Source organism: Heliconius melpomene, chromosome 13 (genome assembly GCF_056956725.1).
Source record: "Heliconius melpomene rosina isolate 202511_hmr_F chromosome 13, ASM5695672v1, whole genome shotgun sequence".
NCBI lineage: Eukaryota > Metazoa > Arthropoda > Insecta > Lepidoptera > Nymphalidae > Heliconius > Heliconius melpomene.
This window is the reverse complement of record NC_140401.1, coordinates 18482754-18503663: the sequence shown is the minus strand read 5'-3', so window position 1 is coordinate 18503663 and position 20910 is coordinate 18482754. Positions and strand designations below refer to the sequence as shown.

The window sequence follows — 20910 nt, the reverse complement described above, 5'->3', positions numbered from 1 at the left end:
TGTAAGCAAATGTGTAATCTGTATGTGAGTAAATGTGTTCTGTGTATGTAAGTGAATCGTGTTTATGGTGTCGTGACAGAACACGTCAAATTTGTCGAAAATGGCTGACTCTGGACCAAGTAAAAGCGATATTGAAGCTGTTTTTCAAAGATTAAGATCTATTCCCGCTAATAAAGTACGTATATTTCAAGGATCATATTGTCATATAGTGTAATGTAAGTCACGAATGATCACCTCATGAATAATTTCCCTGCGCAGATATGTTTCGACTGCAACGCAAAGAATCCTACGTGGTCGTCGGTGACGTACGGTGTGTTCATCTGCTTGGACTGTTCAGCGGTGCACCGCAGCCTCGGAGTGCATCTGACTTTCGTACGCTCCACGCAGCTGGACACTAACTGGACATGGAAACAATTAAGGAACATGCAACTCGGCGGCAACGTCAATGCAGTATGATGACATTCTATATTTTAAAGTTAAAAAAATATATCTATGATATAAAATCTTTAAATTACTTCTGGACGTATTTATTGTGGCTGGTAAAAATCTCTTTAACCTTGTCAATATGATTTGCCTTCTGTATCCAGACACAATACTTCCGTACAAATGGTCTTACGACAGAAGATGCTCGACAGAAGTACAGTTCCCGCATTGCACAACAATATAAGGATAAATTAAGTGCTATGTCGGAACAGGCTATGAAGACATATGGAACCAAGGTATTCTTATAGAAACTGTAGTATTTTTACAATATTATTGATTGGATATTATATGGCAATAAGTTATTATTAGATAAAGGGATGACTCATGTTTTTATGGTTATGTAAATAAAATAATTTGTTTATTGTAGCTAAGATTTTAATTTTTCAGCTGCACTTGGAGCCAGCTTCTGCAGAGATGAAAGATGAGAAGAAGCAAGAGGTAGACTGGTTTGCAGAGCATGAAGAGTTTTCTGATACTAATGCTAATAACATTACAACACAGGTAACCAAACTGCCATCATAGACATTGGTAGCGATTTTTTGTGTACACAGTGCAATCTTACTTAACTTGACACTCTAACCCTAACAGGGTATTCAGAGTAGGGATGAGTTCGATATATCAAAACGTAACTTAAAACCGATATGTTAAGGAAAACATACTGTATCGATATATGTTTTTAGCAAACCGTTTTTACAGAAAGTTAAAACATGAACATAGCTGTGATCTGAACAAAAACGTAATAACGCAAAACTTCTGAAACGTCAAACGGATTTAAATCGAAACTAACTTCCTCTTTTTCTAAGTAATGTATTCTGAACGGCCGTAAATGAGATAAGGCGAATATCTAATAAACTGATATTTGCTATGTCTTTTTCCATCGATATCTTCTTCACGGGTGTAAGAAATGAAGCGAATAAACGATAGCTAACTAACTAGCAGATTCTTGTTTCGGCGGTTTTCTTAATTAGTTATTATTTCTTTGTTATGAAATCGAACTTCTAAGTAAATGAATAAGGTTGAAATTTGGACTTAAAATATGATTTTGTATTTAACATTATCTCAATTTTTTTACTTATGTTCATAGTTCGTAAAGCATTTTTTATTGTAATTCTAATTACATATATCTATTATTATATTGATTGATTGATTTCTCAATATATGGCGTTTCGAGCGTGCCAGTTGAGCACAATTCATTTCGCCAATGTCACGTTGTATGGAAAACACACGAAGGAAATTGATATTATTATATTATAATTTTATACTTATGACAATTCGAAAAAAAAAAACAATGATATCTGAAAACCGTTTTTGATATCGATACGAAAACCAACCAAACTTTCGACCCCAAAAACAACCCCTTAGAAGTCGAATATTGCAAATTCCCGTCTTAGCGAGCACCTATGTCCTATAAGTAACTCCTATGCAAAATTTGAGATTCCTAGCACTTGTAGTTTCTGAGATTTTGTGATGAGTGAGTGACCTTTCGATTTTATATATATAGATATAGCACTAAATGCTAAAATAATCAATGTTTTCTTTTCCTTTATTATATTCATTTCATCAAAATATTATTTTACTGGAAGTGCTTCTCTTAAAATATTTCAAACCCATACCTAAAGATATTAATCAAGATACCTCAACAGTTTAGATGGAGGGTTTTTTTCATTACATGATGTTTATCCATACCTGTATTTCGTATGACGCAGTTACACATCGATACCAATAACGTAAACACTTACTACTACAAAAATACTAATAAAAGTTAAACAACTTTGAACTTTATCTACAACTTGATTTCAGAATGAAGTGTGTGCGGCAGTGTCCCTTTGATAGGTTTATGTGTGCGTGCGTCGTCTTTAACAAATGCCGTTTTATTTTAAAACGATAATTTATTAATTTATTTTGATTGAAAAAAAAAAACATTTTCATTTTTGTTAAAAAATATATATTTTTTAATTCTCTTTTATAGAGTAGTTAAATCTGTGGTTTCATTTAAAGAGGTGCTGACAAAAAAACTCTGTATAGTTTTTATTTTTAAAATGAAAAAAATATTTGTTTTATTACAGATTGGGGGAAATTTATTATTTATTGAGTATTACCATATTGTAATTAAATTACATTGTAAATTTACAACATAACAAGTAATGGAGTAAGTCATCGTAATGAAAATAATTTAAATATCACAGGCTTCTTTAAATACGGGAGGTCCAGGGGGAGGAGGGGCTTTGAGTTCAGAGGCTCGCCTGTGGGGCTCCACACAGAAAACCACAGCCCCTGTTCACCCTGTTGCTAGGAGATCTGGAGTAAGTACATAAAGTAAAGTAAAGTAAAATATTCTTTATTGCACACCAAATAATTAATTACAAATATGTTTATAATGATACAAGAAACAGCACAATAGGCGGCCTTATTGCTAAGCCAGCAATCTCTCCCAGGCAACCTTTGGATAGAGGAGAGCATTAATTAAATTAGGAGGGGTGTACTAAATAAATCTGAGTACTAAATAAAATATATAAATGGGCAAATATATACATACATACATACACATATACATACACATGCATGCATAAATACATACATACAAACACACCTACATACATACACACTTATACATACGCAATTAATTAAGCAATGCACCGTCTTGTTACCAGAGGGGAGAAAATGAAAATAATTCATTCTCCTGAATGTGAATCAAACCCTCAACTATGGGATTTGAATGTCAAATGCTGTGCTGTAGTGCCACTGGAGATATATTTTAATCTATTTGATACATTAAGTATTAAGTAATCAGTTTATGACAGCATTTGTTAAAATAATTATTGTGTTTTAAGTTGGGGGCTCGTAAGGGTGGTTTGGGAGCAACTAAGGTGGCTACAAATTTTGAGGACATTGAAAGAGAAGCTATCATGGCAGAGAAATTAAAAATGGAGGTAATCACTGTTAAATTTGTAAAAACTTAAATTTAAAAAAAATATAAAAAGCCAGCTTTACGCTGTATCCTGCACAGCATCGTGTAGGGCAGAAGGATCCTAATATTAAGACACTCCATTCCACATTTTTCGCGGAAATTCCTTACTGAGTGGCGGAGCTCACGGTGGAGGTCGCAATTTGCCTCGACACCAGAGTAAAGAAATGGAAATATAAATTTAAATAAATATTTCATTTCAATAGTAGATAGTATAATAGTTTTTTTTTTACTGGTTTACATAGAATTTTGAAACATTTGAAAGAAGTTGGAGTCCCGCAGGGATCAGTGCTGGGTTGAGATTATACACAGTCTATACTACTGACTTGACTTATTAAAAGAATACTGTGATTGCCACTTGCACTGATGCAAACATTACTTTCAAGTCACAAAGATCCAAACATAGCGTCTACAAAACTTTAAGAACACTTAGATAAAGTAACAACTCAGTTCAAAAAATGGAGAATAGCAAGTCTTTACATGTGACATTCACACTTATTAAAGAGGAGGCTATCCACCAGTGAAACTAAATGATGTGATTTAACTTCAGCAAGACAAAACAACAGTAAAGTATCTGGGAATATATTTGGACAGGTTCCTCACATGGAGAGATCACAGTACTGGCTATTCCTTTTTTTATTTTGTCTGCTATTGGGTGATCTGTTTGTAAAACAATAATCCAAGATGATATTCACTCACTTCATCGATCACCTCGCTCGATCATTTGTCGACGTTGTTTGTCATTGTATTTTATTTCTGACAAATGTGGGATATATGTGTTCTTTCGGGAGCCGTACTTTTCGCAAAAAAGTCGATTTATTTGCAGCTATATGTGTGAGTCTGTTGAGTTCTTCTACTGCTTCTTCTATTTCCGCTCTAGATTTTAAATTTATTTGTGACATGATGGTTTCTCGATATATTTCCGAGATAGTATATTTAGTAGACAGTTTTTGTATTACATCTATAAGCCGTATTTGGCAGCTGACGTTAAGAATAACAGGATGAGATAGTATGGTCAGAGGAGAGGTCATTCATTGATTCAATGCTCATATTATTTACCGATATATTTTTTGATAAAAAGAAATCCAAGATGTCGGGACTTTTTTCGAGTCTGTTGGCCAGTGATTAGGTTCTTTGCCAGAGAGAGTTTCTAAGTTAAGATCTCTTATAGCTCTGTAAAATTGTCTTTCTCTTGTAGTTAGTCTGGGCACAGAATTGGTATTTTGATATCCAGTTCCCGCCTATGATGAACCGAGTTCCTAAAGTTGCAAAGAAATTAAAAAGTTTAAATTTGTTATAGCATACTTTGGAGGGCAATAGACCGCGGAAATTGTAATGTCTCAGTTGTTAAAGTTAATCTTGACCTGAGTAGCAGTAGACTAGTAGACAGTAGTAGTAGATCAATCATCTACGCATCAAAGGATGAGTTCATCTTTTAAAACAATCAGATATTCATAAAGTTTAATTATAGCTTCTGGTTGACCGTAAATTGATAGAAAATAAAACAACAAATATTAGATGTCGAGTGGTGGAAATTAATTCTGTAACTTCTCTTATTACTAGAGAGGGGAAATGAAAAGCATTTATTTTTCTAAGGTTATGTTGGAACCATCTTACAACTTACATTTATAGTTAGATGCCGTGCTGGTGCGCCACAACAGCCTATATCTATATTTTATAATTATAAGAACATACAGCAAAAGTTTTGCAGGAGTTACATTTAAGATACAGAATATTGCATTTAGCAGGTGGCGGCAGCGAAGACCATCGGCGGGGACGGCAGCGCCACGCTAGCCAACGTGGAGGCCGAGGTGGCGTCGCTGCGCCTCGCCTACGCGCCGGCGGGGGTGAACGCGAGCGCGGACCGCCTCGGCATCGCGGGCGCTACGCGCGCGCTGCACGCGCACGCGCACGGCGTGTCGCACTCCGCCGCCTCCGACATGACCACCATCGAGCAGGAGGGCGCCCCCGCCGGCGCACACGCGCGTGCGCTCGATGACCACGACCTCGACGACTTTAACAGCGTGTTTGTGATGATCCGCAACGAGCCGTACGCGCGCGGTGCGGACTCGGTACCGGGCGGCGCGCGCAAAGGGGACGCGGGCGCGGGCTGGGAGAGTATCGAGCCAGAGCCCGCGCGCCAAGTGCGCACCATGTTCTCGGAGGACCGCCCCGCGCACGCGCCCGCGACCGCACAGAGGAGCGCGCGCCCCGCTCGTCGCCAGGAACCCGAAGACGAGTCTGCCGTGAAAAAGTTCGGCTCGGCCAAATCCATCAGCTCAGCGCAGTTCTTCGGGGAGTCTGGTGGCAGCGACCGGTGGGGCAACGGCGGTGACCTCTCTCGCTTCGAAGGCAGCAGCAGCATATCGTCGGCGGACCTGTTCGGGGGCGGCGGGGCCGGCACGGGCGGCGGTGGCGGCGGCGCAGGGTTCGCGGTGTCGGCGCCGGACCTGGACGAGGTGCGCGAGTCGGTTCGCGCGGGAGTGACGCGCGTGGCAGGCCGTCTGTCGTCGTTGGCTAACGGCGTCGTGTCGTCCATACAGGAGCGGTACGGTTATTGAACACCGACTGTGTCACGGACGATACCCGCATCAATGTAGAACACTTTATTTTTATTATATTTAATAATAAGTTGAGGGTTACAAACGGTGTCTGTAATATACTGAATGACATATTTCCTTTGACTATTTTTCAGAGAGAATAAAAAATAGTAAAATTTGTATAATAAGTTTATCGTCACTTTTATATTACACATATTGTATGGAGATTACATTAATGTGTTCTTTACTCTTATATATTTTAACAACTTGATATGACTGTGTTATATTTGTTAAGCCATTGAAACAGGATCATTGATTGTAAATATTGTAATATAACAGTAGTTTGAGGTAGTGTTAGTGTCACTGCACTGCAGCTTTACAACTGAAACATAATATGCTATTGTATGTATAATTACATAAAGCTTTCTTTAGTGGCCATCTTGAATAAACTAATACATATAATATTGTTATTCCTATAGAACTAGACAAATTGTCTGAGTTGATTCATATTTTTTTGGATTTCAAATTTTATGTTGTTACTACTTGTAGTCTACAATACAAGGCAAAATAGTATTAGATAATTTCTGACTCCAAGACCCTAACATTACTGTTACTAATTTATCTCTCAACACGAAATTGCTAAAAAGCAGAAAAGGAGAGTAATGTTTTGTCACTAACTTGCCTCTTACCACCATACAAGACTAAGAAGGAGACGGTGACTACTGGGACATCAGTCCTATATGCACTTGGATCATTGTTACATTAGATAAAGCGACATTGAGAACATCTGCCACTCAACATATTGCTTTAAAGGTATGGAGGGAACCTCTGCTTGCACTGCTATGAGGATACAGCGTGAAGTTATTTATAACTTAGTTAATTATAACAATGAACGTTATATACAAATATATTAATAATGTGTATATTAAAGCTCTGCATATCTTTCTTATTTTATAATGTATCTTTGTTTAGTTTCGTTTTACTATTTTATTATTAGCCGCCAGCCCCCTCTTTCGTAATCACATGTAAATTGTGACACAGAGTTATATATAAACTTGCTATGCAATTATAATTTTTTTTTCATTTTATATTCTTTACTATTAAAAATTTATTATGTATGAAATTGGATATCATGTTACTTGCTTCTATACATAACAAAGCCTAAACTAATTTTTTAACTTTGTCTATATCATTCTATGATATTTCTGAGTATTACTTTGTCTTAAGAGCTTTCATCAAAGTCAGGTTCCACTATTTGTTTCTATTTTATAGCAATAACCACAATATTTGTTCTTTACCATGGAAGAGTGACTGTCAAGAACAGTCAGCACTGACAAATACCAGCATTTGTGTAGCTGTTATATTGAACTACTGTATAGGAAACAAAAATAAATAATACAATATGTAAAATGTGTACTTTTATTGTCGTCAAATAACTTTCTTAGCTACAATGCAAACATTCTCCAACGACACGCCAGGGGGTACGTAGTGCACGAGGCGGGCTTGGAACCCCTTCTCCCGCAGGTATAACACTCTGCCCCAGTCTATTAGCGCCTTGGCCCTTCTGCCGACCAGTTCCCGTTGCTCTTGCTGCAGGTTGAGCATGATGGCGCCGGTCTCGGGGGGTGTTCGGGTCTCAGGGGGAGTCGCCTGACGGCGATAGCGGCTGCGTCCGTCGCCGCACGTCGCCCACGACACTATACCCAGCATCACGTCAAACTCTTCGGGGTCGATGCCTAGATCCTTATGAAAAGATAAATGGATTATTATTTGTTATATTTGTCATTGATGCTTAATAGTGTGTTATGGAATTAAGTGATCAAACCGCTAGTATTTAGCTGTTTGAATAGTTTTCGAGGAACAATGTATAACTGCCGTAGTTACACACCCGTACCCCACCCGTCACCCGTCGGCCAATGTTCACGCCATCCAGGTAGCCATTTTATTCTAAACAATCAACTAAACCGACGACGAAACTTGTTTTATGATCTTTGATTAATTATACAATAGATTAAGCATTAGTCTAAAAAACGGCCCGAGAAATTAAAGCGTTTTGGTCCTTATCGAAATCAGTTGAAGCAAACTTCGCTCGCCCTTCACTTCCTCCACTGCTGAAACCCGATGGGTCACTAGCTCATACTTCCGAAGAGAAAGCAAACTTGTTTGCATCTCAATTTGCAGAATCTTAGCGTCTAGACGCAGGTGGCGCAGTACCTCCAATACCACCAAAATGTGACACTCTAATGAGTAATATACACATTCACCAAAAGGAGGTGCGCCAAGTTCTACGATGTCTTGACGTGAACAAAGCTAGTGGTCCTGATGGTATATCGGCCATTGTGTTGAGTAATTGTGCGGCTGAGTTGACTCCTGTTTTAACACGCCTTTTTCGACTTTCTCTTACGATTGGACAAGTACCTAAACTCTGGAAGCTTGCCGACGTGCAACCAGTGCCCAAAAAGGGCAGTCGCGCCGACCCTGCCAATTACAGGCCAATCTCAGTCACGTCCATAATCTGTAAGGTCATGGAACGTGTTCTGAATAATAAACTCTTGGCATACCTAGAAACAAACGACCTTCTCAGTGACCGCCAATATGGCCTTCGGCGTAATCGGTCTACTGGGGATTTTCTAGCGTATGTCACTCATTTCTGGAGTGAGGCCATTGAGAGGTATGGTGAGGCAATGGCCGTTTCTCTTGACATCTCAAAGGCCTTCGACAGGGTTTGGCATGATAGCCTTATAGGAAAGTTACCAGCATATGGCTTGCCCGATGACTTGTGTTCTTGGCTATCGGACTTCTTGAGGGACCGATCAATACGTGTAGTCGTGGATGGCTACTCGTCTGATATAATGGATGTAAATGCCGGTGTTCCTCAAGGGTCAGTGCTCTCTGCAACTCTATTCCTGCTCCATATAAATGATTTACTCATTCCTGGAATTCTTGGGTACGCAGATGACAGCACTGTTGTAGAGCGCTATATGGCTAAAGCAACTGCAAGTGGGCCTGAAATACAATCGCATAGGGATACTATGGTTGAGCGCCTTAATTTGAACCTCAAAGCAGTCTCCGATTGGGGAGATGCTAATTTGGTCAGATTTAATGCCACTAAGACCCAGGCGTGTCTGTTCACCGCGAAAAAAAGGCCATTCGAATTATCCCCCTCGTTTCGAGATGTATCGGTACCGTTAAGCGACCACCTTGAACTTCTTGGCATTACTCTTTCATCGACTCTTAACTTTGGATCTTACATTGAGTCCAGAGCTCAGTTGGCTGCTAAGAAACTTGGCGTCCTCTCCAAGGTGAGACAGTACTTTACACCTCAACATCTTCTCACACTGTATAAAGCACAAGTTAGACCATGTATGGAGTACTGCTCTCATTTATGGGATGGTTCTGCCAAGTACCAATTACAGACCTTAGAGTCAGTTGAGAGACGAGCCAGAATGCTAATCAATGACGGGACCCTTGTTGAAACTCAACTGCAGAGCCTTAGCCACCGGCGTAGGGTTGCATCTCTGTCTGTGTTTTACCGGATACACTTCGGAGAGTGTGCCCATGATTTACATAGCTTGGTTCCCCCAGCCCCTTTTTACCTCAGAACTTCCAGAAATACAGCTTTACGCCATCCATACACGGTAGAAATTCCTACCGTACGAACGAAACGCTTTGAGGCTACATTCTTTATCCGCACTGCGAGAGATTGGAACTCACTGCCGGCATCTGTATTTCCTGTGACATACAATGTGGGGGTTTTCAAAGAAAGGGTGAATAGGTATCTTCTAGGCAAGCGTGCACCACCGTAGACCGCATCAACGCTCACCAGACTTGATGCGGTCAAACGCAAGCCTATTCCATATAAAAAAAAAAAAAAAAAAAAAAAAAGAGCACAAAAAATGTTGTGTTCTTATTTGGTTCAACGTGCGGACGTGCCGGAATGCCTCTGTGTGCTTTATGAAATCAATATTAAAAAATTAAATACAAATATTTCGTTATTTGGCCAATATTTGCGACTACGAATATTGGTTGGACTGGACTAAAACAATTTTAATAAAGCAAGGAGGCTTCGTGTAGCCACCAGAATAAAGTTGTTGCCTTATACATGTAGTACCTGCAACGCGGCGGCGAGGGCGCTGCGCTGGCAGCGGTGGTGGCAGCACGTTGCCAGCACGAGGCCGCGCGCGCGCCGTGCCGCTGCCACGCAGCGCAGCGCGTAGTCTGTAGACGTAGTAACCGATATTATTACTAAAACTTATATTTCTTGTGTCCCTACTTTATCATTTTTTATATCTTTCATGTACAGAATCGAATTTTCTATATTCAAATTCAAAATATTCATTATTCAAATAAACTATAAAAGCACTTTTGAATCGTCGAATGTACATGTCAACCAAAAGCTACCACCGGTTCGGAAGGCAGTTCTGCTGAGAAGAGCCGGCAAGAAACTCAACAGTAGTTTTTTTTAAAGTCAATGGTATATTTTACTATTACATTAGCTGGCAGTTATCCTGCCTGACATTCAATAGACATTACATATTTATCCTCTAAATATTCTTGAACAGTATAATAAGCTTTACTTGTTAGAAATTTTTTTACAGATATTTTAAATTTTGGTAGTGGCAAACTGAGAATACACTGCGGAATTTTATTGTATACACGTATTCTCAGCCCCATAAAAGATTTATTAACTTTTTGGAGGCGAAATCTTGGAGTAACAATTTTATCTTTATTTATAAAGATTCGTTCGTTCCTATCTTATGACTGTCGCTATTTTTGCTATGACAATGTATATTTTGTCGGATAAAGAGAATTTTATAATATAGAAATTGGGAAGCAACTGTAATAATACCTGCATCTTTGAAAACATCTTGCAGAGAATCTCGAGCTCTTAGATTATAAATATATCTCACTGCTCTTTTTTGGAGAATAAATATTGAATTGATATCTGAAGCATGCCCCATAGCAGCATTCCATTATTTTCAAGATAAAATACTATGAAAATAGCTAAAGTAGACTAGTCGGGCAGTTTCAACGTCCGTCATTTGTCTTTCTTAATTGCGAACGCGGCAGAGCTGAGTTTATCTGCAAGTGCAGATATATTTTATTATATTTTATTATATATAAGGATTATACAACATTGTTCCAGTTCAATTTTATTCTTAAGTTTGAGGTAAACTTGCTCGCACATTATATTAAGCTTTAAATGCACCTGTAGCAACACCACAAAGATGTTTTGCATAACCCACAACGCAACCAGCACTTGCCACGTACGGCACCATCTCCAGGTGTAAGTGCGCGAGATCGGCCCGTATGCGCTGCACGGCCCCTCCTGCACCCTCACTGCCCCGCAACTTGTTGTCGCGCTTGTGCCGCAGCGAGGCGCGGTCCACCAATAGCACCCGGCTGGGGCAGCTCTGGCACCACGCCCGCCACGCGTAGTATGAGAGATGACCTGGAAAATACATTTGCAGTATCACTTTATATACAAGTGGAAGGTTCTGCGCTCCTTTTACGGGAGTAGCATATAGGGAAAAATATTTGAAACCCATACCTAAAAAAAAAAAGATACGTCAACAGTTTAGGCGCAGGATTTTTTTTTTCATTTCACAATGTTTATCCAAAATGTATTGTATGTTACGAATAGATAACAATAACGTAAACACTACTATAAAAATACTACTATAGGTTAAACAATTTTTAATTTTGCCGCCAATACCTACGACTCGATTTCGTGAATGAGGCGTGTCCGGCGGGTGTCCCTGAGGATAGGTTTATATATGCGTGCATCGTCCTTAACTAATGGCGTATTACTTTACAACGATAATTTTATTATTTTGTTGGAAAAAAAATCACTTTTCTCTTTTTTGGCATAATCTATTGCGGTTTCATTTAAAGTGAGGACGACAAAAACTCTGTTAAAAATTAAATATTAAAAATTATGAAATTATTTAAAAAAAAAAAAATTTTGCAAATTGAGGCGCATGGATAAAATTGTGTGACTTAATAGGTAAGTAGCTTCACTCCTACATAGCAGCCAGCAGGCACAGATTGTGTGTCAAGTAAGGAAATCCAACATTGTTTTTTTTATAACAGAATACTAATTAAACAGATTAATAAATAAAATATCACCATTACTCAAATGAAGATGGAACTCACAGCCATAACAGCCTCTCAATTAATCTAATTTTAGTACAATTTAAATAATTGTACCTTTTCCAGCTCCCAATTCAACAAAACATGTATTAGGGTCCACAAGCTGCTCCTCTTCCATCAAATGCAACAACCTGGAAGCTTGTCTCAAGTGCCTCAATGAGCTATCAGTTCTGCCAGCCATTTGGAAATCCTCTAACACTGCACTGTGGATTGTTTTCTCTGGCAATGTTGTTATGTTGTCTTTGACATTTTCTAAATAATACAAACATAAAAAATGTAAATATATAGGTAATGTATAGAGAATTAAAATACCTTTTAGATATAATTTATGTACTTTGTCAAATATGAACGGTTTTTTTTTTGTTTTTTTTAGGGTTCCGTACTTTTTGAAGAAAAAAGGAACTCTTATAATACACTATGAAGGGAATCAAAATTCATATGGTACTTCCGGTTGACCTAGCACTATGAAATTTGGCAACTAGCATCTACAGATAATACTTGTTTAGGAATAAATCTGAAAACTACTACTTAAAGAACAAAAAACACGTAATTCGACATTATTTTCGAACCTTCAGTGGGTGAGCTCGACTCGCACTTGTCCATTTTTTATTAGCTATACCCTACTCAATGCGCCATGAGATGAAAGGTGAATAAATTAAATATATATATTTAATAGGTAGGATAGAGTTAAGTACTTATTAAGTAAAAAAATATCTGTGGATTTATGGAAGCTGATGTGGATTCACTGATAGTACTGAAAATAGTATTCTAGAATGTTATCTATAGAACTTATTAGTAAATATAATTATCATTTAAATTTGTGGATGGATATCAATGAAATTATTTTCTTAAAATTGCACATTTTTTTTAAACGCCACATGTCAATAAGTAATTTTATAAGAAAGAAACAACTACAAGAAAAAAAAACCGGTTAAGTGCAAGTCAGAATCGCGCACCGAGGCTTCCGTACCAATTTCAGGATTGTAGGTCAACTGGGAAAAGGAAGTACAATTTACTTAAGTTTGTCAACAATCCTGAAATTGGTACGGAAGCCTCGGTGCGTATTGCATACAAAATGAGTGAATATATCATGTAATGATTACTTTCCATGAACTACCTATAAATTTTTACGTTTCGCAATTTTCCTTTTATCTGTGCTATAAGACATTGCTTCTAACCGACTAGACGAACCCAACTTCAAGATTCTGTACTTATACGTTTTGATTCCCTTGCAAGTTTCGAAATATTGGGGAAATATGGGGGCATAAACGGCTCTATATCTTGATTGCTTTGGCTTATAAGTTACAATTTTTAACAGCTCCAAGGAACAGTAGTATTTAATTTAAAATTCAGTTTGATACCTCCTTGCGTTCCTGGGATAAAGAATCTTAACAGACGGACGGACGGCTGGACAATAAAGTCATTCTAAGGATTTCATTTTTTCCTTTCGAGGTACGGAACCCTAATAAAGATTGTTTTCATATTTAAATTCAAATTTTCATATTTAAAGCCAGTAACATTGTAAAAATCTAACTTAATTATTTAAATTTAAAATGTTTCTACTCACGCAGTTTTTTCATAAATACCATAAATTATTTTCGTAATTTCTAATAATAATTTTTAACCTATAAGTATGGACGTCGGGTCTGACAGACCAGACAGTTCTACGAATTCTACAAATCGGCCACTTGTCGGTGACCTCCGCCACTGAGTCTCTCAGTACCTTTCGTGTTAATGACAAAATGAATGTAGATAGCAGTGGTTGTGTCTCTGGGTTCAAAACACGTGAGTATTTAACTTTCTAAACGGGGCCTGAGTCTGTCAGACCCGACGTCCATGTTTCCCATACATGAATGATTTCAAAACGCCATATATTTTTATAATATTACAAAATATACTTTAATATTTTAACTGTATTATTTGTATTCAAATGTTTTTATTGTTTTATATCATATATTATTTGGCATTGGTTGTTATATATTTTAGTAATATAAATATAATTTACCTAGAAAAGATTGATTTTTTTAGTTTTTATGATAAAATGGAAAAAATGATCGACCTAGCACGTCAGGGACAAAAATATCGGTACTTTATAATCAACATCAAACAAAAGAATTGGACGACGACATTTTATAAAGAAAATAGCACTTTATCGAATAAAAAGACGCGTTTCGTATACTAAACTACTCTAAGAATTGAGAATGACTTTGACTCGCGTTTCGCGATCTGATCTATCATTTATTGAACATGAAGAAAAAAATAATAGTTTTGGGATCTTAAAAACATGCACACTTTGCCCCCAAAAGATATATAGAAACACAACACATACTTATGTTGACTGCAATCGTCCTGTTTGCCTACAATGTTGAAAGCCATTGTGTATCGATGTTCAATAATACCATCTTGAGGTGTTGTCAAAATTTTTATTTTATAACATAAGATGTAATTTCTTTATTTTTTTTATTTGTTAGACTTTATATTTTGTTAAAAAAATATTTATTTTATTATCTGTCTTTTTTTTATAGTATTATTTTCTTAAGAGTCATCCCATGTGGCCATAGACTGAAATTGTGACTTTAAGTTACTTAAATCGTTGTGATGCGTAAACTTTAATAAAAAGCGATTATATTTATATTGATTTTGCCTGATTTGAGGCTATTCATGTAAACTAAAACATAAAATTGTCTTCTTCCTTTAAAAAACAACCGGAATATGACCAATAAATACACTGGTCTGACAGACCCGACGTCCATATGTATGTTATAAAAAAATCACGTCCATAGTTAAAGGTTAAATACTTGACACGTAAAAACAACCAAAAGCCAACTTCTTTTCAAACCTGAGATGCATTTGAATACTATATAATTAACTACTATAATAAATTATACAACAATCTCCTAGAAGTTCCCTTATGTCACACTAATTGGCTATTGGCCTGGGATCCCACCGCTTAAATCTGCAGGGATCTGTCTTCTTAATTAAACTTATATTAATGAATAATACATGATTAGTAGAAACGATAACACTTGGGTTGCCTAGAAAAATCCAATCACTTTTAATTATTTTTTTTCGTTACTCGTTTTTGGAGAAAATTGCACTCATATGTTTTTTGTATGAATCGCATATCATTTGAAAGAAAATCGCATAAGAAATTTAAAAATTAAGGGTTGCCAGCTCTCAGTCTGCCGCAAGTCCAGGGTTGCCTGGTTTAAACAGGTCACTTAATGTTAATAATTTGCACTCATGTGCTTTTAATGAATTGTATATCAAATTAAAGCTTTTTTTCTGAACACTATAACACTGGTTGCCTGGATAATAACTGCCGCAAACAAGGGTTGCCATCGTTTGAAATATTTTATTCCAGTTCCGTTTGACTATGAGAATAGACGATGAAATGCGCGGTCTGCCTTATGTTTTAAAGTGAAATATTATATAATAGAAGGTCAATCTTAAAATCAATGTTTATTCTAACTGTTCACCTGTTAAATGATGATTTTAATCATATTAAGTACCTACATACAGAAAACCATTTAAAGATGAAATCATCCTTATTTTTAAAGTAAAGTAATGAATCCATAATATCGAGTCTTTGCTTAATCTGTTTTCTAAACACTAATATTTATTTATATTTTAAAACGACTCGATTATCTTATTAAATAAATGTTTACAAATATCGATCTACTATAAATTAATTATATCATGTTTCCTTAATATAATGAAGGGTAACAATTATTGCGGATATTTTTTTTATGAATTAAGAAAATATGGAAAATTAGATTTACAAGAGAGGCGCTGGACTCTGGAATACGCTGCCAGGTGAAGTTAGACGATCTCCGTCAGTAAATATCTTTAAGCGTAGGCTGAAAATTGCTACTTAAAACTATATATGCATTTCTGTATTATTTTAGAATGTTTTATGTGTTATATGTATATTTATTAAGTGAGTAAAATTGTATATTCGAATTGATATTTATTGATTTATAATTATATTGTGGGTATTAAGAAAATAAATTAGTTTTGCTTTATACTCAAAACTTGTAGTTTCATTTTATTGGCGACGAGGAAAATTAAGCAGATTTTTGTTGAAATGGGGACTAATATCGCTAACATAGTCTTTCCTGGACATGTTAACCCCAGACAAGTGGTGCGATTACAAAGAACAGTTGCAGTCCGCTCTCGATGCCGCGGGAGGGATAATAAGGGACCTTTGTTTCTATCAGAGGGGGGAAAGATACCACCGATCACCGAGACCGACTAGCGCGGAATTTAATGAAATTCTTAGTGTACTGGACAAATTTTCCGAACCGGCGGTTAACAAACTACTAGAAAGTGATAAATTTCATCAACGCCGGCAGTCACCTGATGAGACCGTACAGAACTTTGTGGCTGCGATCAGTTTTATTACTATAGAGAATTACTCATATCGACGGCGAAGTACCAATACCGCTTAACTGACAATGTCAACATTTTACACAAACTAAAAAAATGTTATTATTTCTAGTGAGGCCGTCATGCCGCTGCACTGTATCGTGACGGTTGTGAATTCGATCCCCACTCGAGGAAGTTAATATTTATTTACGTATATTTTCTTAGCTCTGGTGTAGAGGCAATGCGCGGCGTTGAGTTTTACCACTCGACACGCAATGCAGCAGAAAGTGGGGAACGGAGTGTCTTCACACTAGGTTCCCTTTGCCCTCCCTGCTGTGTGCGGGATACAGCGTGAAACTGTTTTTAAATCTTTATTATTTCTAATAACAATAATATAATGTTTTATGAATTATATTATATTCATATATATTTTAATAGTGTAGTAGGTGTGCATTTAAAATTAAAATAATAAAGAAAAAGATAATTTAATTAAAATGTCAGTTAGGAGGCATTGGCGCTTCGCCGTTGATATGTGACTCGTCGGTCTGGTCGGTATGGTCTGGGGGCTATTATAGCACATGTGATGGACGACGGTTCAGAAAGGCCGATAATGATGGCATCACGAACTATGCAAGAGCATCGAAGAAAGTATGGCCTAATCGATAAAGAGGCACTGGCTATAATTTTTGGATTGACAAAATTTCAGGACTATCGGGCGGGCCGGAAGTTCTCTATTGTGACAGATTATAAGCTGTTGATAGGTTTGCTGAACCGGGAGAAACGTATACCGGATCAGATTTCACCGAGAATGTTGCGCTGGTCTTTGAAGCTGGGGTGTTACGATTATTACATGACTGGGAAGCCGATTGAATACATCGACAGTGACTACAAACATCGGTAGAGACGTTTTACTTTAGGAAGAGCAGTCTAGGGGTTGGAATTTGGACATGCGCAAAATTGCTGAACTCACCAAGAAGATTTCTATATTGAGGAGATTTTCGTTTTATGTTTTACATGGTTGGCCACCACGTAATAGCGACCCTGTGCTGCAACCATACTGGATGCGGAGAAAGACTGTTTCGTACAATAAAGAGTGTTTATTGTGGTGCAATAGTCATTACACTTGCGGCTCTTCAAGACCAGGTACTTCAACTTTTAAATGCCCCACATGCGTAGATCGTCAAGACAATGGCATATGCTAGAGGGTACGTATGGTGTGTAGGCATGTATAACCAGTTCAAAAGGATGGTGACTGCGTGTGAATAGTTCACAGACAGGCAGTTACAAATAATCCACCAGGAATCGTTCACATAGATTTTGCAGGACCATTCCAAGGAAAAACTTTTCGTGTTGATTGAAAGTTACAACAAATAGTTTGAAGCTGAAATCAGTCTCTCAAAGACTTTTAGTGACTTTTTTTGTCAGACAATGGAAGAGCCTTTAGCTCTGATGAATTCAAATCATTCTTGCCTAAAAATAAAGTCAGACATTTGTACTCACCGCCATATCATCCGGCAACTAACCGACAGATCAAACGCCACTCAGAAGTTCAAGAATAAGTTAAAGAAAATATCGTCTTCTAAGATGCCCTGGAGAGAAATTGAGTAAAGGTTTATACTATATTTGCACTGTGCCAAATAGCGAAACAATTGAATGTTGTTGATATAGGACAGTAGTATCATCTCTCCACCTGGACTCAGTAGCCTCTAACACAGAGATACAACTTGACGCAGCGACACACAGAACACCCGTTCACACCTTTGCTGAGGACTATTTAGTGCAAATATGGATGTATGGACCAGGTGAGAAATGGCAAAGAGCTACTGTTGAGATAATTGAGGGTCCTACCTCCTACATGGTGTGAATGGTAGATGGTGAGTTGCACCATCCCCGGACCATGGCCATAACCAGATCATAGCATGTACTGTAACACCACAAGTAATAGATCAGGATCTAATTGCTGATGACTTCTCGCAGCTTGTAACAGTATGTACCTTGGATATAAGTTCTAAAATACATAAATAAAATAATATTCAAACTGTAATAATATGATAACAAAATAACATAAAAAATTGTGTATAGTCAAAGAAAAATCCGCTGTCTTCATTACTTTACTTATTTAAATATATAAAGTAAGTATATTATTTTTTACTAAACTAAGTAGGACTTACTATCATACAATATATTGACTTTTTCAATAACCTTCAATATTTTTTCTAAAGGAATTTTGCTCAATGGAAGTCTTAGAAAATCATCTGCTTCTGTGGGAGCATTAATATTTCGTATTATATAGACCGGTTGCTCTTGCGGTCGGGCATTACAAATGGTCAAATGTTTTTCTAGTTTACTGGCATAACAGGTGCTGCAATAAATTATGTGAAATTTAAACAAACATTGTAAGTTGTCCTAACTTCTGCGTAAAAAAAATTTTAATCATTGCTTATTTTAACTTACTGTTTTGGATCATTAGGGCAAGGTATGCGTGTGTCATCCTGCAATTAGTTTCAGAAAAAAATTAACATATGTTGAAACCTAAAAAGCCATTAACAATGAATTTGAAAACTTTCGTGTAAGTACTTCTTTTATAGGCCATGTAAGCTTCTTTTATAAGCCATCCTTTACCAAATACCTTTTAAGTGACTCGTATATTTATCACAAAAGAACTAAAAAGTGATTTTAAATATTTACTTTTCCATCATTACTTTTTGGCTGTGGCTCATGTTCCCCACAGTATTGTTTTCCGGGCTTTACAGTCATTCTGCAGAGTCGCTTCTTTCTTAATACAAAGAATACACATTGTGGAGCATTTATGTTACTTTTATCGTTTACTGCAGTTTTACTCATGTTTGCATTTGTTTACAGAAAAATATGTTTAGGTTAGAAAAACGACACAACGACAACAGCTAGCATTGTCATAGATAATACATATAATATAAGAATTAAGAAAACGTAATAGGGTCATAATCATATGAGTGTTATATTACAATAGCTATAACAAATAAAAGAAAATAGAATGATTTTTCATTCTAAATTTAACTATGCCTACCCCCTTATGATATGTGGATAGTCTACACATCAAAATTTAAAAAAAAAATGTAAAGAAAAAAATTCAAATTCCATCATTTGTCCCGTTCTGTGGAATGTTCTGATTCGTAGTTCATAGTTTCAATTTCAAAAATTTGTAATTTAAGTTATTACGCCCCTTGTCATCGAAATCACACATATTTTCCGCGTAGAATATACTTGCGTTGATTTTTTAATGATAATTTCCAAAATGTGCTTCAGTCTTTTCTATAATTTCTAATGAACTAGCTGTTACACGTAGCTGACTCTTTTCTGTGGTCCAAAAAATCTGCATTTAAAAAAATTCTACTAAAGTTACCTTAAATGTAATATCTTCTAATTTGGTAATATTAGACAGCTATAATTTGCTTACACCCATTACCAAGACGGATGTGTATTTTTATATTCCAATAAAAAGAATCGTGTATTTTATTCATTTTGTAAAAGATCAATGCATCTTTCCTATTTTTAGTGTATTTTGGTAAGTATGTGCTACTTATATTTGTAATTATATAGGCACAATGGATTTAAAGGAGTATTTTTGAAATCTCACTTGCCATTTCTCTATCCTTGAAAACTAAAGACCATTGCTGATTTTCGATTGGAAAATCTTTTCTGTTGACATATTTTCTGTTAACTTAAATAACGAAATCTTAGCTTAGCTACCTTTTTTACATTGTTCAAGCCACATTGCCCTATTCAAATAGATCTGGGGTGCACTAAAGCAATGAAGAGAAGAAGATTTACATATTAGCTTCACCAGCTGCGAGGCGGGAGCTAATAACTGCGACACAGTTAATATTTTTGTAGTTATTACCGATTAAAGTTGCTATTTTTATGTATAAAATATTAAAAATCAAATCAAAAAAATTATGCGTCGAATATCTTTCTCGAAAACCAATACTGATCTGGTCTCATATTTTTCCTGTATTAGGTTAATCTATAAGAATTAAATGAGAGTGATTTTGAACAAATATTTCACTTTTTTTACGTACGTACACATTTAGGTCGCGATTTGTGTATGACCCAATAATAATATTGTTTTGTAACGACATCTACACAGGTGGAAGCGTCAGTACTCCTTTTATGGGAACAGCATATAGGGTAAAATATTTTAAATACATAACTAAAGAAATTAATCAAAATACATCAACACTTTAATTGTAGGAATTCTTTTTCATTTCACGATCTTTATCCATACCAAGGATTCCTTGGCAAGGAACCTGTATTTCGTGTGACGCAGTTACGCACAGATACCAATAACGTGAACACTTACTACTACAAAAATACTACTAAAGGTTGAACAACTTTAAACTTTATGGATAATGTCTACGAGTC

General features: G+C 36.6%; 2 protein-coding genes across 5 annotated transcripts; one reads left to right on the top strand and one right to left on the bottom strand.

Moving 5' to 3' along the window:
• The first annotated feature begins 17 nt into the window (after positions 1-17).
• ArfGAP3 (ADP-ribosylation factor GTPase activating protein 3) lies at positions 18-7398 on the top strand. Of its 4 annotated transcripts, none has more exons than XM_085195713.1 (7): positions 18-175; positions 259-450; positions 588-719; positions 871-984; positions 2670-2786; positions 3315-3413; positions 5197-7398. In XM_085195713.1, exons 1-7 carry the CDS (start codon positions 101-103, stop codon positions 6007-6009), a joined length of 1542 nt encoding a protein of 513 aa, XP_085051839.1. In that variant the 5' UTR covers positions 18-100; the 3' UTR covers positions 6010-7398. The 4 variants fall into 4 exon arrangements, with proteins under 4 accessions (XP_085051839.1, XP_085051838.1, XP_085051837.1 ...); XM_085195712.1 differs by having other exon boundaries at positions 5194-7398; XM_085195711.1 differs by having other exon boundaries at positions 856-984.
• Positions 7394-19484, bottom strand: LOC146533254 (tRNA:m(4)X modification enzyme TRM13 homolog). Its single transcript, XM_085195714.1, has 7 exons — positions 19198-19484; positions 18964-19001; positions 18681-18871; positions 12199-12393; positions 11198-11440; positions 10100-10206; positions 7394-7731 (listed from the first exon to the last, which is right to left on the bottom strand). Exons 1-7 carry the CDS (start codon positions 19351-19353, stop codon positions 7417-7419), a joined length of 1245 nt encoding a protein of 414 aa, XP_085051840.1. The 5' UTR covers positions 19354-19484; the 3' UTR covers positions 7394-7416.
• Between the last annotated feature and the right edge of the window lie 1426 nt (positions 19485-20910).

What these genes read in the sequence shown, in the direction of transcription:
- ArfGAP3 (XM_085195710.1), top strand. Translation starts at nt 101, where the DNA reads ATGGCTGACTCTGGACCAAGTAAAAGCGATATTGAAGCTGTTTTTCAA. An exon ending in TGAAGACATATGGAACCAAG is followed by an intron (nt 720 to 855) that starts GTATTCTTATAG and finishes ATTGTAGCTAAG; the next exon opens with ATTTTAATTTTTCAGCTGCA. An exon ending in CTAATAACATTACAACACAG is followed by an intron (nt 985 to 2,669) that starts GTAACCAAACTG and finishes TAAATATCACAG; the next exon opens with GCTTCTTTAAATACGGGAGG.
- LOC146533254 (XM_085195714.1), bottom strand. Translation starts at nt 19,353, where the DNA reads ATGAGTAAAACTGCAGTAAACGATAAAAGTAACATAAATGCTCCACAA. An exon ending in CAAAAAGTAATGATGGAAAA is followed by an intron (nt 19,002 to 19,197) that starts GTAAATATTTAA and finishes AACTAATTGCAG; the next exon opens with GATGACACACGCATACCTTG. An exon ending in TGCCCTAATGATCCAAAACA is followed by an intron (nt 18,872 to 18,963) that starts GTAAGTTAAAAT and finishes AATTTATTGCAG; the next exon opens with CACCTGTTATGCCAGTAAAC.